The sequence below is a fragment of the Loxodonta africana genome, chromosome 8, assembly GCF_030014295.1.
Source record: "Loxodonta africana isolate mLoxAfr1 chromosome 8, mLoxAfr1.hap2, whole genome shotgun sequence".
Taxonomy (NCBI): Eukaryota; Metazoa; Chordata; class Mammalia; order Proboscidea; family Elephantidae; genus Loxodonta; species Loxodonta africana.
The window spans coordinates 112,545,415-112,568,473 of NC_087349.1; the positions used below are offsets into that span (position 1 = coordinate 112,545,415).

Consider the following 23,059-nt stretch of genomic DNA (forward strand, 5'->3'; position numbering starts at 1 on the left):
AGGCCAGAGGTAGGCTCTTCATCCTGCACTGTGATTCAGTCAGCGCTGCCCGGGATGATCTCCTAGAACCGTGAGTTTCATTCAGTCCAGGCCCAGGTGCATCCTAGGACTGAGTCCTCCTGCTGTCTTTCTACCACTCAGTTCAGGTGCTGAAAGGTTTGAAAACAAGCTGGAAACCAGCCACATTCAGAGAGTCCCACTGAGAAAGAACCAAATTGAGATTTGGTTGCTTTACCTCTGACTCTCCCGTTCCCTGCTTTCTGGTTTCATAGCTCCGCTGCCCCCACATGCCTGCAAACACACCTCTTTTAAACTTATGCAAAATAATTCTCTTGGCAGCCAGGGATGCACATTATTTGGGGCCATGTTAACCCTCTGCTCAAAAACAAATATCACTGAAGTGTACGGTGCCATTTATTTGAGACCATGTTTATGAAATTCATGAATATGGAAATGAATCCTTCACACCAAGAGAACTGGCATTCTGTTTGCTGTAGGTGAAAACCTCTTCCCTTGCAGGTTTAAAAACTCCTACTCAGAAGAAAAAATAACAGTATATGACACTGTCTCACCTGGATAGTCCAATATCTGCATGGCTCAAGCAATAAACTCTTCCGTATTATGCTAAAGTAAGTATGGGATAGTATTTCAAAATATCCTATTTGTAAAAGATGAAAACAGTCTTGATATGGCATAAAGATTTCAATACTAATGAATGACAGTATTAATAGTAACAATAAATATAGCATAACTTCTACTGAATGTCTACCATGTGCCAGCTACTGCTCTGATAATTTAAGCATAATAAAAAAAAAGTATAATATCTTCTCTTAAATGTAATCCTTACAATGGCCTCCTGAGTTAGAGAAGTTTATTTATTTTTTATAGCAGAGGTAACAGGTTGACAGGGGGTAAGTAAATTACCGAAGGTCACATTACAAGTACATTCCTTTCCTTACACTAACCTCCTCCCTGGAGAAGGACATCATGCTTGGTAAACTAGAGGGCCAGCAAAAAAGAGGAAGACCCTCAACAAGGTGGACTGACACAGTGGCTGCAACAGTGGGCTCAAGCATAACACTTGTGGGGATGGCGCAGGACCAGGAAGTGTCTTGTTCTGTTGTACACAGGGTTGCTATGAGTCAGAACCAACTTTACGGCACCTAACAATAACAACAAGTGAGTTACGTTTTTGCCAGCTATACAAGGAGATGAAAACTGTTGGATTGGGATATGCTTTTGTATCAACCAAAAACCAAAACCAAGCCCAGTGCCGTCGAGTCGATTCTGACTCATAGCGACCCTGTAGGACAGAGTAGAGCTGCCCCATAGAGTTTCCAAGGAGCACCTGGCGGATTTGAACTGCCGACCCTTTGGTTAGCAGCTATAGCACTTAACCACTATGTTACCAGGGTTTCCTTTTGTATCAAAGGCACATTTAAAGGTGGAAGTGGCAATGGTAGTGTTACTTGTTGGGTAGATGTTAACACTGACAACCACAAATATAATTTGGCATTTGAGTAATACTCTTAGGCAGCTAAGAGAGTGGTTTCATATGAATTATCCAAAATATTGTTATTAAAAAGTTGGGTGATAACAATCACCAAAGGTTGTTAATTATCCAAATAGGATCTACAGGGTGATTTCTAAATACACATGTAGAAAAGTAGCTTAAAAACATACAACTGCGTTGGCTTTGAGATAATAGTTTCAGTTTTCATTTTTGTTTTTATTTGTTATACACGATATATTTGGTAGTTATATAATAAAGGGAGTCCCTGGTAGTGCAGATGATTCACATGCTCAGCTGCTAACCAAGGATGGAGTTTGAAGTCCATTCAGAGATGCCTCGGAGGAAAGGCCTGGTGATTTACTTCTGAAAAGTCAGCCATTGAGAGCCCTGTGGAGCACACTTCTACTCTGACACACCTGGGGTCGCCACGAGTCAGAGTCAACTCAAGGCCGCTGGTATATAATTAAGAGAAAATGCATAAAATTGTGAGTTCATAAATTGTGAGCAATTAGAATAAAAAGGACTTATAGTACTTTTATTTAAACCAAGAAATAAATTATGACCTGATATTTTCATTGTAATCTTTTCTGTTTTTTAAAATGTGTTTTCCAGTTGCTATTGTTTATTTATTTTTTTAATTTTAAACCTTTTAAAAGAAAGGTCTTCAAAATGATTCTTGCCTTGCATTTCTTTAGATCCCGTCTCTAAATGTCTTATGCTGTTATTAGTTCCCAATTGACAGTCATTTTCTCCATCCCTCGCGTCAGATAATTTCTCAGGAAGGAATAATATGCCACAGTTAGCCACGGAGATGTAAGTAGAAGCCTATTGTGACTTTCTGGGAAACGTTTTCTTCTGAGAGAAGGATTACAGGGGAAAAGGTCCTTTGCCAGTTCACCGCCTCCTTCCTACTTTGAATAGGGCTGTGTGAGGATGTATAATTTGGAACTGTGGTGGCCATCTTGCAACAGTGAAGTGACAAGCCTGAAGAGAAAATTCAGTATGCTAAGAGGATGTTGTTGTTGTTAGGTGGCGTTAAGTTGGTTCCGACTCACAGCGACCCCATGCACAACAGAACAAAACAGTGCCCTGTCCTGTGCCATTCCCATAATTGTTGTTACGCTTGAGCCCATTGTTATAGGCCCTGTGTGAATCCATCTTATCTAGGATCTCCCTCTTTCTCCTTGACCCTCTGCTTTATCAAGCCCAATGTCCTTCTCAAGGCACTGGTCCCTCCGGATAACATGTCCAAACTATGTTGGACTAAGTCTCACCATCCTTGCTCCTAAGGAGTATTCTGGTTATACTTCTTAGACAGGTTTTTGTTCTTCCGGCAGTCCAAGGTATATTCAATATTGTTTGCCAACATCATAATTCAAAGGCATCAATTCTTCGGTTTTCCTTATTCATTGTTTAGCTTTCACATGCATATGAGGTGATTGAAAATACCATGGCTTGGATCAGGCCCATTTTTGTCCTCAAAGTGACATCTTTGCTGTTTAACACTTTAAAGAGGTCTTTTGCAACGGATTTGCCTAATGCAGTGCATTTTATTCTTTGATTTCTTGACTGCTGCTTCCATGAGCACTGATTGTGGATCCAAGTAAAATGAAATCCTTGACAACTTCAATCTTTTCTCCATTCATCGTGATGTTGCTTCAATAAGTCCAATTTTGAGGACTTTTGTTTTATGTCGAGGTATAATCCACACTGAAGGCTGTAGTCTTTGATCTCCATCAGTAAGTGCTTCAAGTCCTCTTCACTTTCAGCAAACAAGGCTATGTCATCTGCATAACCCAGGTTGTTAATGAGTCTTCCTCCAATTCTGATGCCCCTTTTTTCTTCATATAGTTCAGCTTCTTGGAGTATTTGCTCAGCATACAGGTGAAAGGATACAACCCTGATGCACACCTTTTTTGACTTTAAACCATGCAGTACACCCTTGTTCTGTTTGAACAACTGCCACTTGGTCTATGTACAGATTCCTCATGAGCACAATTAAGCGTTCTGGAATTCCCGTTTTTCACAAAGGTATCCATAATTTGTTATGCGGCACACAGTCGAATGCGTTTGCATAGTCAATAAAATACAGGTAAACATCTTTCTGGTACTCTCTGCTTTCAGCAAGATCCGACAGACATCAGCAGTGATATCCCTGGTTCCACATCCATGTCGGGAGAATGGCAGAGTGGAAAGATGGAAAGATGGTCCCTCATGACATCCTTAAGTCATTTCACCAGACATGGAAACTACCTCTAGCCTTCTTATTACATGACATGATAACATTACTTCTTGATAACCAGTAACTAGTTGTCATGGAGTTGAATCTGACTCAGGGTGACCCCATGCATGTCAGAGTAGAACTATGTTCCATAGGGTTCTCAATTGCCAATTTTTCAGAAATAGATCACCAGGTCTTTCTTCCAACATGCCTCTGGGTGGATTCAAACCTCCAACCTTTGGGTTAGCAGCTAAGCATATTAATCCCTTGCTCCATCCAGGGGCTCCATTCCACAAGTTACAGTTAATGGCTATTCTGTTACTTGTGTCTGAAAACACACTTTGATTAACTCAATATGCCTTGTTCCAGAACAAAGTTGAAGGTGATAATGGAATGCTTTTCAGTCTTCCAAGCATGCGTCCCTAACAGCAGAACCCATTGCTGTCAGGTCGATTTCGACTCAGAGCGATCCTATAGGACAGAGCAGAGCTGTCCCATGGGGCTAAGGAGCAGCTGATGGATTCCAACTGCTGACCTTTTGTTTAGCAGCTGAGCTCTTAACCACTGTGCCACCAGGGCTCTGAACAGCAGAGGGCAGTGAATAGATAGATCAGGTAGGACATGTTTTTTAATTCCCTTATTCGACCTGCACTATGCATGTAAATTTTGCATGCTACGCTATTCAATTATTTCAGCCAGCGAAAAATATTTGCTGAACACCTACTAATGCACTGACTGGATAATAGGCTGTAAGGTTTTTTTTTTTTTTTTTAAGGTGAAAGGCAGAAGCCAGGAGGCCGGCGGGAGAAAGGCGTTGGGCTTGGGGAGGGGTGGGTATTGGCATGGGGCTGGTGAAAAGAGGAGGGATCACTCCACTTAGGTTAGGCGCAGCCGACAGAATTTTTCTACTACTGTTGTGGGTGTTCCACATAATAATGCTTTAACTTACTCCTGATGTAAATTATTAACTCCTCTTCACAAGCACCCCAACCTCTGATTAAATTGACCTATTAGGGTTGAATCACATTTATCTTGTCCCTGCCTCTAGGCTTCGAGAGGTTTAATAATTCAGGTTGAATCACTCTTTGAGGTCACATTTCCATGTTCTTTGTCATTCTTTGAATTTTAATGTAACTCTCATCGACTCATTGTTTTTATTTCTGAAGACATTTTTTAAAAAATGAAGCATTTACACAATGAAGCTAAGTTTACCATTTTATGTAAATCCATGTTCCTGTTGCTAGCTGTCTCCTTCAGCAGATTATTTGCCGTAAACCATTATAAAACGTCAAGGGCCAGAGCTGAAAGCTTAGGCACCCGGGCCAGGGCCCGCCCCGCCGAGCGCCCCCTAGTCCCGCCGCGCACCCAGACACCTCCCTCCTTGACGCGCGCTCGCCCCGGCCGCGCGCCCCCCGCCCTCGCCGCGCGCTCCCGCCCCGCCACCCAGCTCCTTCTCTGGAGATGCGCTCGCGCCCGCCACGAGCCTCCTGCCTCCACCCCCACCGCGCACGCGCGCGTCTCCTGCCCCAGCCGCGCGTGCCCGCCGCGCCTCTTTCACGTAAGCGGCGCGGGCCCGAGCACGTAAGCAGTGCGCAGGCGCGAGCCTAGTACCCGCGCTTTTCGGAGGCTGCGGGCGTCAGGGCTCAGCCCTCAGGTCAGCGGTGGCAGTGGTAGTGGCGATGGAGGGAGGCCCGTGGGGCGGGATGTCGCTACCCCTCGGAGGCGCCTGGGCGGGACGGAGGTAGCTGGGCGGCAGCGAAGGGCAGGAGGAAGCCGAGGCAGGCCCCGACTCTGCGAGGGGCGCCCGCCGTGGGGGCGGGCCGGGGTCGGCGTGCAGGCCGGCCGGCGCCCGGTGTGCGGGGGGTGACGGAAGAGGGCCGCGCGGGCCACGCACCTGAGGGACCGGGGGGGATGACGGGGACCTCACGACGGAAGAACGTCCGGCGGGGAGGGCGGCCGGAGGTCACGGAGTGCTGGAGGCTGGGGTGTGCGCTGGTGACGGCTGTGTCCCCGCGCCGCCTTCTTGTACTTTTTTTTTCGGGGGTGGGGGTGGGTTTCGAAGCTACGAGGAAGGCGATTGGTCAGGGCAAGAGCACTGCTTGATCTAAGCTTAGGAAAGCAGCCCTCCGGGCAGACCCAGTGGACTGTTGTGGCCTGGTTTGGACCCCAGGTTCCAGGGTGTTAGACCTGTGTGAGCTGGTTCATTTGGGGGCTAGAGCCTGTCTTTTAAATTGTATTCTCAGTGTTGCTCTTTTGGCAATAAAGCAGTGCAGTGAATATGAGCTTAGAGTGCCCTTCCACCCTGACCGTTTACAGTCCGTGTGACCTGATGACCGCTCAGTTGTTACCTTCCTTGAGGTAAGAAAGAAGGGCTTAGTTCCTTCTTTGAGCGGTTATTGTGAACAAGAATGAAAACCAACATTTTTTTCTACGTGCTAAAAACTGCTTTGAGTGCTTTGCAGAATTAAAAGACCCTGTCAGCTAAGTAAGGAGTCCTGGTGGTTAGAGCACTCAGCTGCTAACCGAAAGCTTGGTGGCTGGAACCCACCAGGCCCTCTGCGGGAGAATGTGTGGCAGCCTGCTTCTGTAAAGATTACAGCCTTGGAAACCCAATAGCGCAGTTCTGCTCCGACCTGTAGGGCTGCTATAGCGCAGTTCTGCTCCGACCTGTAGGGCTGCTATGAGTCAGAATCTACTCCGAGGCAATGGGTTGGTCAGCTAAGTAATTGTCCCTGGGTGTCGCCACTGGTTTGCAAGTTTGTACTGGACTACTAACCTAAGTCAGTAGAGCATGAGGCCCTTCATCTCAGGCTCATGGGTTCGAACCCCACATTAGGCGTCATTTTGACAATAGGCCAGGATGTCCAAGCATCATTTTATGGAGCCCTGGTGGTGCAGTGGTTAAAAACTAGGCAGCTAACCAAAAGGTTGGCAGTTCAAATCCACCGGCCACTCCTTGGAAACCTACAGGGACAGCTCTACTCTCTCCTATGAGTAGGAATCGACTTGATGGCAAGGGGTTTATTTGGGTTTGGGTTTTTGCTAACCTAAAGGTTGATGGTTGAAATCCACTCAGTGGTTTGTAGAAGAAAGGCCTGGTGATCATTTCCATAAAGATTATGGCCAAGAAAACCCTATGGAGTAGTTCTACTCTGCAACACATGGTGTTGCCATGTTTTTTTTTTTTTCAGCCAAAGTGCTGTTACTGTGCTCATTTTTATATGGTAAAACTGAGGCACAGAGAAATTAAGGAATTTACCCAAGGTCATAGCTGGCAGGTAATGGAGCCAGGATCTGCACTCAGGCAGCCTGGCTATTGTGCCTTCTGCTCCTCCACTATTGTGCCCCTTGGAAATTAGAGCGGTTATAGAAAGGACCTTATACAATGGTCTGGCACATGGTTAGAACTCTGTCAGTATTTTAATAGCTGCTATTTTTTTTTTTTTTTTATTACAGGGTCGCTATGAGTTGGAGTCAGTTCCATGGCAACGGGTTTGGTTTTTGGTTTTGATTTATTACAGTGGATATCTTATCTTGGAAACCCTGGTGCTGTAGTGGTTAAGTGCTACAGCTGCTAACCAAAAGGTCAGTGGTTCGAATCCACCAGGTGCTCCTTGGAAACTACGTGGACCAGTTCTGCTTTGGCACTATGAGTTACTATGAGTTGGTTCATTACAGAGGGTATCTTATTTTAGTACTAGGAGAACATAAATGTAATGGAAAACAGTTCCTTCTTGCAGGAGCCAAATATCTAATTGGAAAGACATATCACATTTTAAAAGTAAGCAGAAAATTATCAAAATAAAGAAGATTGAAACAAAGTTTCATATGTCATTGCTAATTAACCGTAACATTTAGATCTAGCAAAGGACATAAAGATTAAAGTGACTTGAAAATGATGACTGGGACAATGGCTATACCATTGATTATTGATCTCCAAACAGTTGTTTAATATATTTGTTGGATAAGTGATTGAGTTGAAGGAAAGAAGATGAATATTAAAGAAAAAGGTGAAGGCAGAGGGGAAAAAAGAGGGCATTCAGAGAACAGTGACTACAACCCTGAGCTGTGGGAGGAATCCCAGTATTGCAGACAGTAAAGTGACGTGAAGCCATGGAGAAGAAGAGGATGATCATAATAATTACTGAAGTTTATAATAGCTTTCCGTGTCACCTGTTTCTCTTTTTATTTCTCATTTCCATTATTGCATAAACCAAAACCAAACACATTGCAATCAAATTGATTCTGACTCATAGCGACCCTATTGGACAGAGTAGAACTCCCCCCTAGGGTTCCTAAGGAGCAGCTGGTGGATTTGAACTGCTGACCTTTTGGTTAGCAGCTGTAGCTCTTAACTAGTGTGACACTAGGGCTTCTGTAATGCATAAAAGAGATTATAAATAAGAGTTGAAATCCTATAGTGGAAAGAATGATGAACTGGTTGTCAGGGAACCTCAGATCTAGCTTTAACTCTAGTTCATTCAGCTATATAACTGAGCAAATTTACAGCCTTAGTGGATCTTGAGTTTCCTTATTTTTTCAACAAAGATTTTTGAACACCTGCCTACAATGTGACAAATTCTGTGTAAGACATTATGGGTGACACAGAGCTGTATTAAACATGTGTCTTGAACTAAAAGAGCTTGCAATTTATTAAGCTATATTTACAGGTAATTTGGAAGGTAAGTTTTAAATACATCAGCTCAAGGTTTTAAGTTTATTGCAATACTCATAAGAAACTTAAAAAGTTTTCTTATGCATTTTTCTTGTGAGTTGTCAGGCAAATTCTACACATCCAGCAACATAATACAAGAAAAAACAAACTCATTGCCGTGGAGTCATTTCCGGCTCATAGTAACCCTATAGGACAAAGTAGAGCTGCCCCATAGAGTTTCCAAGGAGCACTTGGTGGATTCGAACTGCTGACTTTTGGTTAGCAGCAATAGCTCTTAATCACTATGCCGCCAGGGTTTCCAACACGATATAGTCATCTACAGTTCTGTTGAAATACTTGTAACTTACTGAAGAGGCTTACGAAAATAACTTGAAATATAGAGTAAATGTTTTTTAGTAGCAGGTTGCTTAGCTTGCTCTCATATTTCATTCACGATAATAGTTTCACTTCCTTTTCTTTTTTGTACTTTATGGGAAATTGGAAAATTGTGAGAGATTCTGGGCATCCTTTTTCAGGTGTTCAGTCATGAATAGAGCATTTAAAAACACCAAATATTCATATTTATGATCTGTGAAGCTCAATCTATGAGCTTTGATAGTAGCATCAAGAAACATTTTGTACATGGTGAAGTGCACAGCTTTGCCAGTTTCTGTTGAGTCGGTTCCATCTCATGGCGTCCCCATGTGTGTCAGAGTAGAACTGTGCTCCATCAGGTTCTTCAAGGACTGATAGTACCGAAGTAGATTGCCAGGCCTTTGTTCCAAGGCACCTCTGGACTTGAACCACCACAACTGCCAGCCTTTCAGTAAGCAGCTGAGTCGTTAACTGTTGCCCTACCCAGGGCCTCCGAAATACACCATAGCTGGGGTAAAACTGCGTATGTTTAAATTCAGGCACCTTGCTGTGCGATCTCATATAAGTTTCTTAATTCTCAGCCTCAGTTTCTACATTCATGCAATAGGGATAATAATAGTAGATTTCAGAGCATTTCCATATTTGTCATTTAACTTGATTCTTAGCCCTGCCGCCTTGTAGATAAGAAAACTGAAAGTTCAAAGATTAGTAAGAGGCTTGTTTAAGATCATTCATCTAATTTCTGTTAGATACCAGAATTAAACCCCTGGTTGTTTTGTTTTGTTTGTGTATAGTTCCATTGTTCTTCCATATTGCCTTTCCTTTGCTGATTAATTTTCAGTCTTTTCCATCTAAACATTTTAAGTATTTTCCCTGTTACCAGGGAAAATTATTATATAACTAGAACAGTTCAACTCAGATAAAAACGCATTATAACATCAAGTCTTTGTATTGGATCCTTGCGGTCCTTTTTGTATGAAATCTGGGAGCTGGTCGATCTAGATATTTACCTTATAAATGATCTGTCCCAATTCATTTACTTTGTAAATGAAAAGTCCAGTCTACCCTCCTTCAGATTAGCAGAGCATTTTAAAAAGTGTGTTTAAAGTATTATATCTTCTTTTTTTTTCATGATACTGATTTTTTTCATTTGTATCATTTGTTGTAGAACCTCTGAAATGCAGACCTCCAGCTCTCGATCTGTGCACCTGAGTGAGTGGCAGAAGAATTACTTCACAATTACGTCTGGTACGTGTTCATCAGGCCAGAAGGCAGATGCGTACCGTGCACAGATACTGCGCATTCAGTATGCGTGGGCAAACTCTGAGATATCCCAGGTCTGTGCTACCAAACTGTTCAAAAAATATGCAGAGAAGTATTCTACAATTGTTGATTCTGACAATGTTGAAACAGGCTTGAACAACTATGCGGAAAATATTTTAGCTTTGGCAACATCTCAGCAAACCGACAGTGACAAGTGGCGGTCTGGATTGACAATAAATAATGTTTTCAAAATGAGTAGTGTGCAGGAGATGATGCAAGCTGGCAGAAAATTCAGAGACTCTCTGTTGGCAACTGCTGATGCGTCAGTAGTGATTCATAAGGAGGCCGGTGTCTTTGATTTTCCAAAATTTAGTGCGTGTGGTTCTGAAGAGAATAAACTTTCACCTAACTTAAGTCGTGGTGCAGATAAGACCCAAGACACCACAGAGAACAGACCTTCAAAGTGTCCTCAGAATGCCCAGACACCTATGGTGACTAACACTACTAAAATTTGTCCTGCATTCTCAATGCCTTTAGGTGAATCAGCCACTGCAAAATTCCATGCCACACCTTTATTTGGAAATGTTAAAAAGAAAAATCATGGCTCTCCAAAAGCCAACATAGGACTAAATATGTTCTCATCTAATCAGTCTTGTTTTCCTCCCAGCTGTGAAAATCCACAGGAAAAGAAGGCTTTTTATGGTGTTATTGATGCACTTTCCAATCCAACACCAAATAAGGCTTTTAGTAAAATGGAAGATAGTTGCCAAAGGGAGGAGAGCAGCCTGCCTACTTTTAAAACTGCCAAAGAACAATTATGGGTTGATCAGCAAAAAAAATGCCACCAACCCCAGCGGGCATCAGGGTCTTCATATGGTGGCGTAAAAAAGTCTCTGGGAGCTGGTAGATCTAGAGGAATATTTGGAAAATTTGTTCCTCCTGTACCTAAGCAAGATGGGGGTGATCAGAATGGGGGAATGCAGCATAAACCTTATGAGGCAGGGCCTACAGAACCAGCACATCCAATTGATGAGCGTTTGAAGAACTTGGAGCCAAAGATGATTGAACTTATTATGAATGAGATTATGGATCATGGGCCTCCAATAAACTGGGAAGATATAGCAGGAGTAGAATTTGCTAAAACCACAATAAAGGAGATAGTTGTGTGGCCCATGCTGAGGCCAGACATCTTTACTGGCTTACGGGGACCTCCTAAAGGAATTCTGCTCTTTGGTCCTCCTGGGACTGGTAAAACTCTAATTGGCAAGTGCATTGCGAGTCAGTCTGGGGCAACGTTCTTTAGCATTTCTGCTTCGTCTTTGACTTCTAAATGGGTTGGCGAGGGAGAGAAAATGGTCCGTGCGTTGTTTGCTGTTGCAAGGTGTCAGCAACCAGCTGTGATATTTATTGATGAAATTGATTCTCTGTTATCTCAACGAGGAGATGGTGAGCATGAATCTTCTCGAAGGATAAAAACTGAATTTTTAGTTCAGTTAGATGGAGCAACCACATCCTCTGAAGATCGGATTCTAGTGGTGGGAGCAACCAATCGGCCACAAGAAATTGATGAGGCTGCTCGGAGACGATTGGTGAAGAGGCTTTATATTCCCCTCCCAGAGGCTTCAGCCCGAAAGCAGATAGTAGTTAATTTGATGTCCAGGGAGCAGTGTTGCCTCAGTGAAGAGGAGCTTGACCTGATTGTACAGCAGTCTGATGGGTTCTCTGGGGCAGACATGACACAGCTTTGCAGAGAAGCTTCTCTGGGTCCTATTCGCAGTTTACAAACTGCTGACATTGCCACGATAACACCAGATCAAGTTCGACCAATAACTTATATTGATTTTGAAAATGCTTTTAGAACTGTGCGACCCAGTGTGTCTCCAAAAGATTTAGAGCTTTATGAAGACTGGAACAAAACTTTTGGTTGTGGGAAGTAAATGGTACACTTGCAGTTAAAAGGTGGCATCTTTGTAGTACAATCTTTTCCATTTTTTAGCAAAGGATATTGGGAATTTATTAATTGCATCTTTTAGTGTATAGTCTGAGTCCTGTACCTCATATACAGTAGAATAGCAATAGCTTACATTTTACAATTGGTTGACATAGCCAGTATTAATAAAAGCTTTATTTGCCTTCCAGCTATTACCTGATGCATAAACCTGTTTATACAAAATGGGAATGAGCCTTGTCTTTTGTTTCTAAGAGATGCTTGTTTGAAGATGTCTAATGTGAAGACTAATGAGCTCAAATTGAAAATTTTTTTAAATATGAAGTTTACACCTGTATATGAGGGTGTATGAGATTTATATTCATCTCTTATTTAAGAAAGAGTTCCTTTTTGAAAGCTATTAAACTCTTAGTGTTACCTAGTATGTGGCTTAAATTCAGAAAAATATTTCTTACGTTCAGGTACACTTAAGATCTCACCGAAAGCTATAGTGTGCCAGTTTCTACTTTTGCTGATTTTTTAATCTCTTACAGGTTTCTTCTCTTAACTGGGCTGATAAAAATATGTTCAGAAATAGCAAGCACTAATCTAATAGCAGAGATGTATCCACAGGACTGAAAGATGAAGAATGTGTTATATTTTGCAGGAGGTATATATTTAAAATTAACACTTTGTCACTACTTCACAGCCTATAGTATTGTTCTTTTTCAAAAAAATATTTTCAGGTTTTTATAATTTTGATTTACAAATAATACATGTTCATTTGAGAAACAGAAAATAGAAACGAAAATAGAAATCACTTTGAAGGGGAAACACTACTAACATTGTGGTATATAGAGTCTTCTAGATGCTTTGCTTTATACAAGAGTGGAATTGTGCTATGTATTTTCTTGTACGGCCTGTTTTTTTTTTTTTTAATAAGTGTATCGTCATCATTTCCTCTGTTAACTTATACTGCTACAACGTCTCCCATTCACATGGTTGCCTAGGGTTCCATTGCATGGATGTATTATCATTTGTTCACGCCTCTGTTAGGGGACATTTAAGGCAGATACTAGGTTGTTTATTATCTTTTGTTTATTGCAAACAAAAATACGTTGAGTGCCATTGTGGTTGAAATCTTTTGAGTTTTTTTTAATATAAATTTCTTGAATAAAATTCTCATATTAAAGAGTGTGCATGTGTGCCTGTGTTTAAGACTTTTGGCATGTGTTCTAAACTGTCCTTTAGAAAAGTACTACCTATATACGTTCCCAGGAGTCCCTGGGTGGTGCAAACAGTTAACATGCTTGACTCCTAATTGAAAGGATGGAGGTTTGAGTTCATCTGGAGGTACCTCAGAAGAAAGGCCTGGCAGTCTACTTCTGAAAAATCAGCCATTGAGAACCCTGTGGAGCACAGTTCTACTCTTGTACATGTGAGGTATCCATGAGTCAGAATCAGCTCGACGGCAACTGGTTTGATTTTTTTATGTACATTATCACTGTCACTGAATCAAAGTGCCTGCTTGCTTATATCATGCTAATGTTGGGCATTACGCAGCTTTTGTTTTTGTTTGTTAGCATCCTTTTTACATTCTTTCATTTAACAAATACGCATTGAGTGCCAGGCAGTGTTGTAGGTGCTGAAGGTAGAGCAGTAACCAACGCAGATAAAAATCCTTGCTCTCACGTGGGTTACGTTGAAGTTCTAATGTTTCTCATGTGAGCAGTGCAACTTAAAAAGAAATGGAATTTGAAACTCTTCTCTTAATAGGTAAACTTAATATTATTTTGATTTTTATTCTTGGTCTGGCGTCTGTTTTTATACTATATTTTTCTTGTGTTATAAAAATATTTTTATATAATATAGAAGACAAAACTCTATAGTTTACTCATATTTTATGCCAAATGTACATAATTCATTCTACTTAAAACTTTTTTTTTCTCGTTTTTATCGTGCTTTAGGTGAAAGTTTACAGAGCAAATTAATCTCTCATTGAACAGTTAATGAAATTGTTTTGTGACATTGGTTGCCAACCCTGTGATGTGTCAACACTCCTCCGTCCGAGTTCCCTGTTTCCATTTGTCTGGTTTTCCTGTCCCTTCCTGCCTTCTCATCTGTGCTTTTGGACTGGTGTGCCCAATGGTCTCCTATACCTATATTGAACTGTGAGGCATGGTCCTCATGTGTGTTACTGTTGGCACTATTTTAAAGGATTTATTATTGTAATTTTTAGTTTTTTCTTTTGAAATATGTGATTGCCTTTTATTAGAATTGGATCTTAAACTTTTAGTTTTTAATTTATATCAAAATTTTAAAGCATTTTACAGTATTCTTCCTTACTGTCTTCGTCCCTATCCATTTTGGTATAAACACTATAACCTTGGTGTCTTAGTCATCGAGTGCTGCTATAACAAATACCACAAGTGGATGGCTTTAACAAAGAGAAATTTATTTCCTCATAGTAAAGTAGGCTAAAAGTCCAAGTTCAGGGCATCGCTTCCAGGGGAAGGCTTTCTCTCTCTGTTGGCTGTGAAGGAAGGTCTTTGTATTCAATCTTCTCCTGGTTGAGGAGCTTCTCAGGCACAGGGACCCCATGTCCAAAGGACCCGCTCTGCTCCTGGTGCTGCTTTCTTAGTGGTATGAGGTCCCCAACTCTGCTTGCTTCCCTTTTATCTCTTGAGAGAGAAAAGGTGGTGCAGGCCACATCCCAGGGAAACTCCCTTTACATTGGATCAGGGAGGTGACCTGAGGAAGGGTGTTACAATCCCACCCTAATCCTTGTAACCACAGGCAGAGATTATGATTTATAACACATAGGAAAATCACAAAATAGAGGATAACCACACATGGCCTAATGAAGTGGACACATTTTGGGGGGACACAATTCAGTCCATTACACTTGGATTCCTATATATTGATGTCCAGGAATTCTCTGCAGTTTTTCTTTCCTGATGTTCATTCTTTTACAGATCAATCGTGACCCCTTGGATATTATAATGACCTTAGTTATTTATGAGCAATGGTCCACTAGGTGTTAGTGTTTTATTTAACTTGGTCTTAATGTTTATTATTAGTTTTGTAACTGCAACTTCTGCCAGTCCTGACATTCAGCTGCAGTTATCACCAATCACAGGGCTACTTCCCTTTGTTGAGCTTAGGGTAGATTATGTCCAAGAGGAAAAATCCAGTTGACTCAGTTCATCTTGGATTAGGTGGAGCCCCATGTGTCTGGTTAGCATTTGAAAGTAAGGTTAAGGTCTGCCCTATTCAAGTGAGAAGCTAAACCTTCTGAAAAGACTAATTGAGCAGGACACACGTCTGGAATGAAAATTTGAGACTGGGAGTAACCTGACAGTTGTTTCTACATGGCATCAAATGGAAGAGACCTTTTGGCCCTGGAGCCCCGGTGGTGCAGTGGTTAAGAGCTATACAGTGAGCTATGGCTGCTAACCAAAAGGTTGGCAGTGTGAATCCACCAGCTCCTCCTTGGAAACCCTATGCGGCAGTTCTGCCCTATCCATTAGGGTCGCCATGAGTTGGAATCAACTCGATGGCAATGGGTTCTGGGTTTTTTAGCCCTTAGTGATTTGCAGTATGTTTCTGAGGCAATTGGGTGTAGGACATTTCCTGTAACTTCTATTTGAGATGTTTTGTTATCTCCACATGTGAATGTTATCTTGACTGGATAAGATAATGTCCGATTAAATCCTTTCCTCCTGAGTGTTTGGTACTCTACCATCTCCAGCCTTGTTTATTTCAGAGAAGTGAAAGCTGGACTGCTCTTTAATATCTTTGAAACTTAACATCTCTATCGTAGAATTATATACCAGAACATGTAACTTAGTTGTGGTATTTATGCTTGAAAATGTTGGTAGGAATACAGTAAGTTAACCAAACTTATTATCCAGCGTCAGGCCTTTGTAAATGTTTCTGTTATACATCTCATTGTAACCTGTGGTCCTTTTGATTTGTATTCTTTAGAAATTCTATTCCAGATCTATGGTCTTCTCTCTCATTCTTTTGATATTTTATTTTCTCAATTTAAAATATTCCACAAGCCTGCCTTCCACATTGTCAAGCTAATGTTGGTAAGGTGGAACTATAATGTAAAGATCATACAATTTTAAACCAAATAGACTTGTTTTTCTGGCTCTCATTTATTTGCTGTGACTGTAGACTGCTTAATTGTTTAGTCTCAATTCTAAAATTAGACTAGCCTGTACCTATCTTGGAGAATGATGATTAAGTGAAATACAGGTTTAAAAGGTCTGATTTGTGATTGCTCAATAATTGTACATCTTCTGTCCATCTGCCTTGATCCCGCTCTTATTGCTTCTTTTCAACTATTTCATATAGTTGTCTGTTCTAGGTTATTGTGCCTAATACTTGTGATGTTCTATTATCTCGATATTAGAGATCATATGCCATCTAAATTTATCTTTAGTTCCACTGAGAAAATCTTGTTCGAAAGAAGGAATATCTTTGTTTTGTTTTTCACAGGTTCCACATTATTTCATTTTCTCCTCTTTAAATATTGTTTATTGGTTTCTTATGGGACCCTTGACAATCTACCTCTGGAAGTCTTATTGAAAGAGAGGATTCTATCTAGATCTGAGGCAAAAGGGCAGGTCAGGTAAAGATATATTTTTAAACTTCCTTCTCAGAGTCTTGGCTCTTGACCTCAAAGTGGATCCATTGGCGAACAAGTTAGATGGAGTGGCTTTTTAAAAATCTGCGCCAGTAGACTGGCTTAATGGAGGGATTCCTAGGAAAGCAGATGAGCTGTAGTCACCACTTTCATCCCCCGTGAATAAAACTTAACCTCTAACACACAATCAGTTTATAGTGGAAAGAGCATTGAAAAGTGCCAATGTTTCTGACCTTGAATAGTTTGTATATGTCCCCTAAGGTCTCAGTTTCCTTAGTGATAAAAATGAGAGGAGTGTACTAGGTGATTGTGACAAATCCAGGTCTGCTGTCAATTACAAAACAATTTATCAATTTGACACAGGCTTCCAGAGTATCTGCCAGATGCTGGGCACTATGCTCCCCCTGTCCCCCCCCCCCAAAAAAAAAAGTCATCTAAGGGTTAGTTTTTAAGTGTTGCTAATTAGGCTATTCTAGGTTATAAGGAACAGAATAAGAGTTGCAGCAGAAGGGAATCCAGACATCCCAAGCATGAGAAGGATTTGACATACCACTGTTGGCTCAATGATGTAGGGGTCCATGTGCAAAGCCTGCAGAGAGGCATCTAGGAGCTAATGGTTACCCCTGGCTGACAGCAAGAAAATGGGAACCCAGTCCTACAACCACAGAAACAATTCTGCCAGCAAGAAGAATGAGTCTGGAAGCACATTCTTCCACAGGGCATCCAGATAAGAGCCAAAGCTGCCTAACACCTAATTTCAGCCTTTTGGGACCCAGAGTAGAAAACCCAGCCATGCCTACCAGACTACTGATCTACAGAACTATGAGGAAATAAGTGTTGTTCTAAGTCACTAAGTTTCTGGTCATTTGTTACAGCAGGAGTAGAAAACTAATAGGGAATAACAGCAGAAGAACATTTATATCTGTTCCTTGAGCTTGCAAAGCTCTTCTGTATCTTCTTAAAGTTACTGCCTCATTGCTCAAGTCATAGATACCATTTCTTCAGAAAGACCTTCCTTGACCACTGTATGTAACTAGCATTCACCAACTCCTAGCACATGCACACCAGTCACTGTGCTATTATCCCGTGTTATTTTTTCATGGTACATATCACTAACTGAAAATATTTTATTTATGTTTACTGTCTTCTGCCCTTCACCCCTCTCCACTCTGAAACACCCACTAGAAAGTTCCTTAAGGCCAGGGACTTTTCATGTTCACTTCGGAATAACACAAGATTGACTAGACATCTGAGAACAACCAACAACTGAAGACCACCAGAGAAGAAGTAGAATAATTCACCTCAAAGGAAATCATTAATTCAGGACACTGAGTACTGCTTTAAAAAATCCTGATCCCAGAAAATATGGTAGCCGTAAAATAAATATAGACAGCTAGTGTATTAGATATCTATTGTTGTGTAACATATTATCACAGACTTAGTGGCTTAAAACAATATACATCTATGATCTTGCAGTTTCTGTGGGTCAGGCTTAGCTATGTCCTACACTTCTGGGAATCACAAAGCTACAATGAATCTGTCGGCCAGAGATGCAGTCTCATCTGAGGCTCGACTGGGGAAAGATACACTTCCAAGCTCATGTGATTGCAGCATTCACTTGCTTGCAGGCAGCTGGACTGAGGGCCTGTCTCTTGCTGTCTGTTGGTTAGAAAAACCAAACCCCCTGCCATGGAGTTGATTCCAACTCATAGCGACCCTATAGGACAGAGTAGAACTGCTTCATAGAGTTTCCAAGGAGCACCTGGTGAATTTGAACTGCCGACCCTTCTGGTTAGCAGCCATAGCACTGAACCCCTACGCCACCAGGTTTTCCCTGTTGGTTGGAGGTTGTCTTCATTTCCTTGCCATGTAGATCTTGACAACATGGCTGCTTGCTCCCCCAAAGCTAGCAAGGGGGAGAGTCTACTGGCAAGACAGATGTTTTAACCTTCTGTAACGTAATCACACAATGACATTTCATCACCTTCACTCTATTATCTTGGGTGGGTCCAAGGATACCTTGAACAATGCTGTTCAATAGAAAAGTAATTGAAAATTTTCTACAAGCCACGTAAAAAAGTAAAAACCAAGTGAAATTAACACCCTGGCTATTATTATTTCCATATGTAATCATCATAAAAATTATGAGATTTTACATTGTTTTTTTATATTGTTAGTCACTGTACAGAAGCCTCCAACTTGTGGTAACCTTATATATAATAGAATAAAATGTTGTCTGGGCCTGCACATCTCCATGATCTTTGATATGTTTGAGCCCATTGTTGAGGCTATTGTGCCAATTTATCACAATGAGGATTTTCCTCATTTTCAGTGACCCCCTACTTTACCAAACATGATGTCGTTTTCTAGAGATTGGTCTTTCCTGTTGACGTACATGTCTAAAGTAAGCACGATGAAGCTTTGCCATCCTCAGTTCTAAGGAGCATTCTGGTTGCATTTCTTTGAAGACTGATTCGTTCCTTCTTCTGACGGTCTGTGGTATATTTAATATTCTTCACCAACACCACAGCTTAAGTGTATCAATTCTTCTGTCTTCTTTTTTTCGTTGATCAGCTTTCACAGGCATGCTAAGTCTTTGAAATTCAGTGTGTATTTTACACTTACAGCCCATCTCAGTTCGAACTTGTCTGAGTGCTGGGCAGCCTCATCTGCCTAGTAGCTGCTCTATTGGGCAGTGCAGATATAGAACTTTGTGTCAGCAGCAACCTTGTATGTAATTTAGTTAAAAGTTTCCTTTAAAATTCTGTATTGTATATATGCAAGCAACCTTGGAAACTGGAAATTAATCTAATTTCTAGACCTTGAAAATTAAATTTGAGAATCTGCTCTCTAGAATTAGTGAGTTTCACAGAAATAGACTGGATTTTGTTCTAACAGTCTTACATCTTGTTATCCCAATGTTGCTACAAATTTGGACACTTTGAAAATTCTTTATCATCAGGCATTGTGCCACAGCCCAGTCTCATTCTGTCACTGAAAATCGTGTGATGTGAATTATACTACAGAAACTATTGTCGGGGAAAAAGTTAAACAAGTAATATTTTATCTGTAATTTTGAAATAATTACAGGCATACCTCATTTTATTGTGCTTTGCAGATATTGAGTTTTTTACAAATTGAAGGTTTGTGGCAACTCTGTCGAGCAAGTCTGTCAGCACCATTTTTCCATCAGCATATGCTCATTTCGTGTCTCTGCCACATTTTGGTAATTCTCACAATATTTCAAATTTTTTCATTATTATATCTGTTACAGTGATCTGTGATCGGTGATCTTTGATGTTACTATTGAAGTTGTTTTGGGACTCCATGAAACGCACCCATATAAGATGGTGAACTTAATCTATAAATGCTGTGTGTGTTCTGACTGCTCCACTAACTGGCTGTTCTCCCATCTCTCTTCATCTCCGTGGGCCTCCCTATTCCCTGAGACATGACAATATTGAAATTAGGTCAACTAATAACCCTACAATGGCCTCTAAGTGTTCAAGTGAAAGGAAGGGTCTTTTTTTTTTTTTTTCCCCCACACATATCTCACTTTAAATCAGTAGCTAGAAATGATTAAGCTTAGTGAGGAAGGCATGTCAAAAGCCGAGATAGGCTGAAAGCTTGGCCTCTTGCACCAAACAGCACAATAGTGAATGCAAAGGAAAAGCTCTCGAAGAAAATTAAAAGTGTTATTCCAGTGACCACCCAAATGATAAGTGAAACAGCCTTATTGCTGATATGGAGAAAGTTTTAGTGGTCTGGGTAGAAGACCAAACCAGCCACAACATCCCCTTACGCCAAAGCCTAATCCAGAGCAAGGCCCTAACTCTCTTCAATCCTATGAAGGCTGAGAGGTGAGGAAGGTGCAAAAGAAAAATTTGAAGCTAGCAGAGGTTGGTTTATGAGGCTCTAAGGAAAGAAGCCGTCTCCATAACATAAAAGTGCCAGGTGAAGCAGCGAGTGCTGATGTAGAAGCTGCAGCAAGTCATCCAGAAGGTCTGGCTGAGGTAACTGATGAAGGGGCTCCACCAGACAGCAGGTTTTCACTGTGGATGAGACAGCCTTGTGTTGGAGGAAGGTGCCGTCTAGAACCTTCGTAGCTAGAGAGGAGAAGTCCATGGCTGGCTTCAGAGCTTCAAAGGGCAGGCTGACTCTCTAGTTGGGCTAATGCAGCTGGTGACTTTAAGTTGAAGCCAACGCTCATTTACTATTCTGAAAATCTTGAGGCCCTTAAGAATTATGCTAAATCTACTCTGACTGTGCCCTATAAATGGAACAACAAAACCTGGATAACGGCATATCTGTTTATAACATAGTTTACTAAATATTTTAAGCCCACTGTTGATACCTACTGCTCAGAAAAAAAAGATTCCTTTCAAGATATTACTGCTCATTGACAATGCACCTGGTCACCCAAGAGCACTGAGGGAGTTGTATGATGAGATTAATGTTGTTTTCATGCCTGCTAACACAACATCTATTCTACAGCCTATGGATCAAGAATGAATTTTGACTTTCAAGTCTTATTATTTAAGAAATACATTTCATGATAGTGATAGCCATAGGCAGTGATTCCTCTGATGGATGGGAGCAAAGTAAATTGAAAACCTTCTGGAAAGGATTCACCATTCTAGACGCCATTAATAACATTTTTGATTCATGGGAGGAGGTAAAAATGTCAACATTAACAGGAGTTTGGAGGAAGTTGATTCCAACTTTCATGGATGGCTTTGAGAGGTTCAAGAGTTCAGTGAAAGAAGTAACTGCAGATGTGGTGGAAATAGCAAGAGAACTAGAATTAGAAGTGGAATCTGGAGATGTGACTGAATTGCTGCAATCTTATGATAAAACTTTAACGGATGAAGAATTGCTTCTTATGGATGAACAAAGAAAGTGGTAAAGATGCTGTGAACATTGTTGGAATGACAACAAAGGATTTGGAATATTACATAAACTTAGTTGATAAAGCAGCAGAGTTTGAAAGAATTGACTCCAGTTTTAAAAGAAGTTCTACTGTGGGTAAAACGCTATCAAACAGCATCTTGTGCTAAGAGAAATACTTCATGGAAGGAAGACTCGATCGATGCAGCAAACTTCATTGTTGTCTTCTTTTAAGAAATTGCCAGAGCCACTCCAGCCTTCAGCAATTGCCACCTTGATCAGTCAGCAGCCATCAACGTGGTGGCAAGACCCTCCACCAGCGAAAAGATTACAACTCACTGAAGGCTCAGATGATGGCTAGCATTTTTTAGCAAAAAAGTATTTTTTAATTAAATTATGTACATTGCTTTTTTAGACATAATGCTATTACATACTTAATAGACTGCAGTATCTTGTAAACATAACTTTTAATATACATTGGGAAACCAAACAATTTGTGCAGCTCACTTTATTTTGATATTCACTTTATTGTGGTGGTCTGGAACCAAACCCACAATATCTCTGAGGTATGCCTGTATTTACCATGTATTGAAGAAACATGTTATGGATTGAATCATGTCCACCATTTTGTTGTCTGATGTGATTTTCCCGTGTGTTGTAAATCCTACCTATATGATGCTAATGAGGCAGGATTAGAGGCAGTTGTGTTAATGAGGCAGGACTCAAACTACAAGATTAGTTTGTATCTTGAGTCAATCTCTTTTGAGATATAAAAGAGAGAAGCAAGTAGAGAGACAGGGAGACCTCAGACCACTAAGAAAGTAGTGCTAGGAGCAGAATGTGTCCTTTGGACCCAGGGCTCCTGTGCTGCGAAGCTCCTAGACCGGGGAAGACTGCTGACAAGGACCTTCCCCCAGAGCCGAATGGGAGACAAAGCCTTCCCCTGGAGCTGGCACCTTGGGTTTGCACTTCTAGCCTCCAAAACTCTGAGAGAATAAATCTTTGTTAAAGCCATCCACTTGCGGTATTTCTGTTACAGCAGCACTAGATAACCAAGACAAATAGCTATATAAAATAGAAATGTTCAAAATAATGCAATAATTGCAATAATTTTTCAGTTAAAAATATCCCTAAAATTGTTGATGTTGAAGTTTGGAGCTCACAAAGTAGTGTGTCTTTAGCGCTGCATTTTATTTATTGTATCAAGTCCTTATGTTCTTTTTAATAGTTGAAATAGATGACTATGAATATTAATGATCATCAGCTATTTCATATGGAATCGTTCCTTTAGAATAAATACTAAAATATTCTTGAATTGGTATTGATTAAATATCTAAATATGTATGTGTAATATACTAATATTATTTGTAATACATGTGTACATAAAATATATGTACATATATTTTAAATATATCTGTGTCCCATGTATATTCATCTCGAAAAACATATATTCATTATATGTGTATATTTATATATATTTAAATATGCCTGAAACGTAAGAGCAATCGTTGGTAAAATGATCAGAAACGGGATACAAAACTTCCAAATCCTAAAGGAAAAAAACA

General features: G+C 40.7%; 1 protein-coding gene across 2 annotated transcripts; it reads left to right on the forward strand.

The window, feature by feature from the left end:
* Positions 1-5,310: 5,310 nt before the first annotated feature.
* FIGNL1 (fidgetin like 1) lies at positions 5,311-22,797 on the forward strand. 2 transcript variants are annotated; one of them, XM_064290211.1, is made up of 3 exons: positions 5,328-5,388; positions 7,191-7,319; positions 9,932-22,797. In XM_064290211.1, the coding sequence occupies exon 3, from the start codon at positions 9,942-9,944 to the stop codon at positions 11,961-11,963; it is 2,022 nt and encodes a 673-aa protein (XP_064146281.1). In that variant the 5' UTR covers positions 5,328-5,388; positions 7,191-7,319; positions 9,932-9,941; the 3' UTR covers positions 11,964-22,797. The 2 variants fall into 2 exon arrangements, with proteins under 2 accessions (XP_003407181.1, XP_064146281.1); XM_003407133.4 differs by lacking the exon at positions 7,191-7,319 and having other exon boundaries at positions 5,311-5,388.
* The last annotated feature ends 262 nt before the right edge of the window (positions 22,798-23,059 follow it).

Coding starts and splice junctions, on each gene's coding strand:
- FIGNL1 (XM_003407133.4), top strand. CDS start 9,942: ATGCAGACCTCCAGCTCTCGATCTGTGCACCTGAGTGAGTGGCAGAAG.